The sequence below is a fragment of the Nematolebias whitei genome, chromosome 8 (genome assembly GCF_014905685.2).
Source record: "Nematolebias whitei isolate Nwh7 chromosome 8, NemWhi1, whole genome shotgun sequence".
Classification (NCBI taxonomy): domain Eukaryota; kingdom Metazoa; phylum Chordata; class Actinopteri; order Cyprinodontiformes; family Rivulidae; genus Nematolebias; species Nematolebias whitei.
In genome coordinates, this window is record NC_056505.1 from 45,173,858 (window position 1) to 45,179,655 (window position 5,798).

At 41.7% G+C, this 5,798-nt stretch overlaps 1 protein-coding gene across 1 annotated transcript in view; it reads right to left on the bottom strand.

Annotated features, from left to right (window-relative positions):
• Positions 1-5,567, bottom strand: part of dhfr (dihydrofolate reductase) — a 35,809-nt gene extending 30,242 nt beyond the window's left edge. The window contains exons 1-5 of the mRNA XM_037680631.1: positions 5,476-5,567; positions 5,267-5,316; positions 4,320-4,425; positions 1,555-1,678; positions 1,331-1,446 (exon numbers count right to left, since the gene is read on the bottom strand). Coding sequence (XP_037536559.1) covers positions 1,331-1,446; positions 1,555-1,678; positions 4,320-4,425; positions 5,267-5,316; positions 5,476-5,567 — 488 coding nt within the window. The remainder of the gene's footprint in view (positions 1-1,330; positions 1,447-1,554; positions 1,679-4,319; positions 4,426-5,266; positions 5,317-5,475) is intronic.
• Positions 5,568-5,798: the final 231 nt, after the last annotated feature.

The following is a 5,798-nucleotide window of genomic DNA, read 5'->3' on the forward strand; positions in this document are numbered from 1 at the left end:
TGTGAAAAAATTAATAAACTAACATGTATTGTTTAAATATTATTTAATCCATGCTCATTCTGCAGACTTTCAAAGTTGGTGTGTGTATGTGAACTCTGGTAAACTCTTGTAAATGTGAACTTTTGTCCTGCTCCTGCAAACGTCCTTGTATTCCACCACCCGCAGAAGAGGCAAAGATACAGAACTTTACGCTTTTCGTATCAAAATGTTTTTCTTTTTCAGAATGTTCTAGCTCATGAAAAAAGACTGTTACAAATCTAATTAAAAAATACCAGATCCACAATGTTTTTCAGAATGTTCTAGTCACATGGATAGAAGACTTGTTACAGAACACGGCTTCAACAAGAAGAATAACATCATCTCGTACTGATAACAAGAACTTGTGTATAGTGTCAACCTGAGGAACTTATCCTCCCCATTATGATAGAATTTTATTGTGACGCACGAAACATGTATAAATAATATGTACTGTCTCTTTAAGAACCCAGTGCGCTGTGTTGTGTTCTGACCACGCAGGCAGCAACTCCTTTCTGCAGAAAGAATAAACCTCGCGCTCCGTTTTGAGCTAAAAGAGAAATGTCTCTGGTTTTCTTTTAAGAGTTTTTTAAGTTTAGAACAATTATTTATTTTCCACAAGTGACTGCTGGACATGGGCACCAGTGACCCAAAAAGGAAGAAGTGGGTAAAGATAATGGATGAACGTTGATGAGGTTTTAATGTTTTGGATCTACAACAATCTAAAACTCTTTCTCTACTAAAATTAGTAAACTTTTGTCCTTTCTCCAAAATATTGTTCACGCTGAGAGTTCAATTCACATTTTTGTGACCCACCAGTCCGTTCATCTGAATAGTTTTGGTTCACATATGAAAACGTTTGGACACCCCTGGTGTAGACCAACAAGATTCTGTTCAGAGACTGTTGAACAAAACCAGCACACCCATGTTGGATAATAGATATCCGACATGTGTTCTGACGTCATTCTGTTTGAAGATGTTTAAGAACTGTGTGAGTTAGTGTTGTAGTACTCGAGACCGGTCTTGGTCTTGACTTGGTCTCGGGTTAGGTGGTCTTGACTACAACACTGGTATGAGTTCACCTTTTTGATACTTTAGTTTTAAATGTGTGACCAGACATATCACATCTGACAGTCTGCTGATAATTACTGACCAGTAGAGCGCGCTGTTAATAATAAATCACTGTTTATTGGCTTATATTGGTAGTTTGTGTGTGTGTGTGTGTGTGTGTGTGTGTGTGTGTGTGTGTGTGTGTGTGTGTGTGTGTGTGTGTGTGTGTGTGTGTGTGTGTGTGTGAGAGAGAGATGGTTCTCACTCTGGTAGCAGGCGGTATTTATCTGGACTAATTTCAGGGAGGAATGTGTCGCAGACGAACTGCTTCAGGATTCGAGTCACAAACAGTCTCTTTGTTCCCGGGCTCTCCATCAGTTCCTGGAAACACAAGAACCAATGAAACGGTCTCACATTGGACATACAGACACAGATGCAATGGTTAGTCAGAAGGGGTGCTTCCCGCAGTGGGAACTGAAATGGGTGCACCTTGTAGAGAGAGCTGCCTCCGATGACCCAGACCTGCTCAGCCTGTTCCGACAGAACCGAGTCGACCAAACGGAGAGCTGAGCTGAAGTCTGCAGCCAGGTAGTGTGCTCCTTCAGGGGGCGCTCTGCACAAAGTCAACACATCAGTCAACGTCCCAGAGTCTGGAGGAAGAATCCACGCTGCTACTCCATAAAATGTAACATGGTCTTAACTGTTTTCTAAAAGTGTTGCCTTGAGTGCATGTCAATTGATTTGTTGACAAACTTGACAAAATAGCTGCAATCTATCTAACAAAGTCAAGTCAGGTCCTATGGACGGATTCTTCTTGTTGAAACGTTTCGTCTTCTAACAAAACACTTCAGTCTGAGGAGCTGCAACAAACTCAGTCTTTTAAGCAGTTCTGCCAGATCTTGCAATAGAAACAAGCAACCAGCTCTATGAAAATAAGCCCAAAACAAGCCCAACTGGCAACCACCACATTGTGCAAAACAGGCCGTTTTTAAACAGTATACATGTATTATGGCATTACACACAAACAACAGCAAAATTATGCTGAACACTTTGAATAACATACTTTTAAGCTCTATAATATAAAAAAATACATTTTGTATATGTAATTTTTTTCTACATATTTTTAAAAACAAAACATCTTGACATCTGTGTGTGAGTGAAGCCCCCTAGTGGTTGGCCACAGTATGAGTGTTTGGGGTGCGCATCCACAGACTATATGAATATACCTGTATGTAAAGGTCCTTCTCAAAAAATTAGCATATTGTGATAAAGGTCATTATTTTCCATAATGTAATGATAAAAATGAAACTTTCATATATTTCAGATTCATTGCACACCAGCTGAAATATTTCAGGTCTTTAATTGTTTTAATACTGATGATTATGGCATACAGCTCATGAAAACCCAAAATGCCTGTCCCAAAAAATTAGCATATCATGAAAAGGTTCTCTAAACAAGCTATTAACCTAACCATCTGAATCAACGACGTAACTCTAAACACCTGCAAAAGATTCCTGAGGCTTTTAAAAACTCCCAGCCTTGTTCATTACTCAAAACCGCAATCATGGGTAAGACTGCCGACCTGACTGCTGTCCAGAAGGCCATCATTGACACCCTCAAGCAAGAGGGTAAGACACAGAAAGAAATTGCTGAACGAATAGGCTGTTCCCAGAGTGCTGTATCAAGGCACCTCAGTGGGAAGTCTGTGGGAAGGGAAAAGTGCGGCAGAAAACGCTGCACAACGAGAAGAGGTGACCAGAACCTGAGGAGGATTGTGGAGAAGGGCCGATTCCAGACCTTGGGGGACCTGCGGAAGCAGTGGACTGAGTCTGGAGTAGAAACATCCAGAGCCACCGTGCACAGGCGTGTGCAGGAAATGGGCTACAGGTGCCGCATTCCCCAGGTCAAGCCACTCTTGAACAAGAGACTGCGTCAGAAGCATCTCGCCTGGGACTACTGCTGAGTGGTCCAAAGTTATGTTCTCTGATTACAGTAAATTTTGCATTTCCTTTGGAAATCAAGGTCCCAGAGTCTGGAGGAAGAGAGGAGACACAGAATTCACATTGCTTGAGCTCCAGTGTCAAGTTTCCACAGTCACTGGGGTGCCATGTCATCTGCTGGTGTTGGTCCACTGTGTTCTATCAAGGGCAGGGTCAATGCAGCTAGCTATCAGGAGATTTTGGAGCACTTCATGCTTCCATCTGCTGAAAAGCTTTATGGAGATGAAGATTTCATTTTTCAGCACGACCTGGCACCTGCTCACAGTGCCAAAACCACTGGTAAATGGTTTACTGACCATGGTATTACTGTGCTCAATTGGCCTGCCAACTCTCCTGACCTGAACCCCATAGAGAACCTGTGGGATATTGTGAAGAGAAAGTTGAGAGACACAAGACCCAACACTCTGGATGAGCTTAAGGCCACTATCGAAGCATCCTGGGCCTCCATAACACCTCAGCAGTGCCACAGGCTGATTGCCTCCATGCCACGCTGCATTGAAGCAGTCATTCATGCAAAAGGATTCCCGACCAAGTATTGAGTGCATAACTGAACATGATTATTTGAAGGTTGGCATTTTTTGTATTAAAAACACTTGTCTTTCATTGGTGGGATGAAATATGCTAATTTTTTGGGACAGGCATTTTGTGTTTTCATGAGCTGTATGCCATAATCATCAGTATTAAAACAATTAAAGACCTGAAATATTTCAGTTGGTGTGCAATGAATCTGAAATATATAAAAGTTTCATTTTTATCATTACATTATGGAAAACAATGACCTTTATCACAATATACTAATTTTTTGAGAAGGACCTGTATAACCGAGTCTAATTAATTTTTTTCTAGATAAGAATGATGGCGGAGGCCATGGGAGCGTCAGGCTCAGGTTTCACTCAATAAGGATTTACATTTACGTTCACTGTTGCCGTCAGGGAGAGACTGCTAATGAGTAAAGTCGAGGACAGCCTGACTCTCAGGTTTCATCCATAAGCATCATCAACTCTACAGCCACCACACACTCCAGCACTTCCAACCACTCGCTGCAGCTATTACTGTTTTATTTGAAAAATTAACTGCCTTTGTGTTACTAACCTGTATTGCTGTTGGGAGATGTGCAAAGTAAGACTTTCATGGCATGTTGTTTTACTCGTGTGCATATGATGATAATAAATCAGTGTGAATTTGAGCAGTAGTGTAACTTGTGTGTTTAACAGGAAACAGGACGTTTGTGGAACTGAATGTGAGAAAACCTACTTTAAGTTCCTGCTGAGGACGATGTTGATCCGGTCCTTCAGAGGTCGGTTCTTCTCTGGGATTGAAAACCACGTCTTCCTGCCCATGATCACCACATTCTGCTTCCCTGCAGATCAGATCAGTAATGATGTGCACATTGCTTCCTGTTGCTGTGGTGACAGCTGGACTGATGTCATGTGCTGCCAGCCGCATGTTTAGCAGATATGCCAGAAAAACAGACGAACCCCCGAAAACTCCATCCATCCATCTTTCAATTTTTTTTTTAGAATTGCTAAAAGCAGCTAAGCTGAGAAGCTAAGCTCCAAGCTAAGCTAACTGGGGGGGAACAAACATTTCTTCTTAAATTTGACAATAATTGCTAATTATTGTCAAATTTCAAACAATATTTTTTTTTATTTAGCCTTTATTTATCCAGGTTAGTCTCATTGAGCCACGAGAACTCATTTTCAAGAGAGACCTGTATATTATCGTTTATCACAATAATTTCTGAAACAATTAATCACCCAGCAAAATTTGTTATCATTATCATGACAGGCCTAACCAGCGACCTCACTGCAAGGCTGCAGCTGCACCACCTACTCCAGTCAGTCAAGCTACATAAAATACATTTTTAGTAAACAATATGCTAAACACACTGGTGTCTGTTTTTGTTCCAGTTTCCACCAGAGTAAACTAACAGCTGTTCCTGGTCTGGATTCCCTGGACTTCAGAAGTCTCATGGGACGAGTTGGAAGAGGTTTACGTCAGAGGTGATGTACTCTGAGGAAGGTTCCGACATCTCGTCATGCAAACAGTTCTGACAAAGACGCTGCTTTTACCTTCATGTTTTCCTTCGGTGCTAATATTTAGTCCAGCCCTGACTTTGGTTTAATATAATAGTCCAAAGCTTCAACTTTCATGACATGAGTGACAGACTGACCTTTGACTCGGAAGTGTCTAAGTTTTACCTTGAACAGGTGAAGTCCCCGTCATCCTTCGGAAATGGGCGAATTCATTACTATAAAAAAAATAATTTTCGATTAACTCAGTCTGGTACCGACACCTGCCGAACCAGGTCCAGATCTGAACTTCCAACACGAACACCAAAGTCCATGTTCAATAATCCAACACGAACACTCCAAAACCGGTTCTGCATCATAAAGTACCAGAGACTTACTTGAGCCGAACCGGAAACCAGGGCAGGTTCCCGTTCGTCCCGATACCCAGATCTGGACACACCGCCACGATACCGTTCAGAACCCGGGACATTTTTATTTTTTTATTGTTCACTGAACACAATTTCCTGCCAGCCCGCGAAACGGAAATACCGGAAATGACGACATCAGTGATTTTTCTGCAGAGAACTCCACTACGGACTACAAACATGTCTGCTGCAGGTGGTCTCAGAGGAATTACCCTAGTTGTCTTTAATTACAGAACTGTAGTTTAATAAAGATATCAAACCGCTTTATTTAGTGACAACTGAATCATAACCGGGGA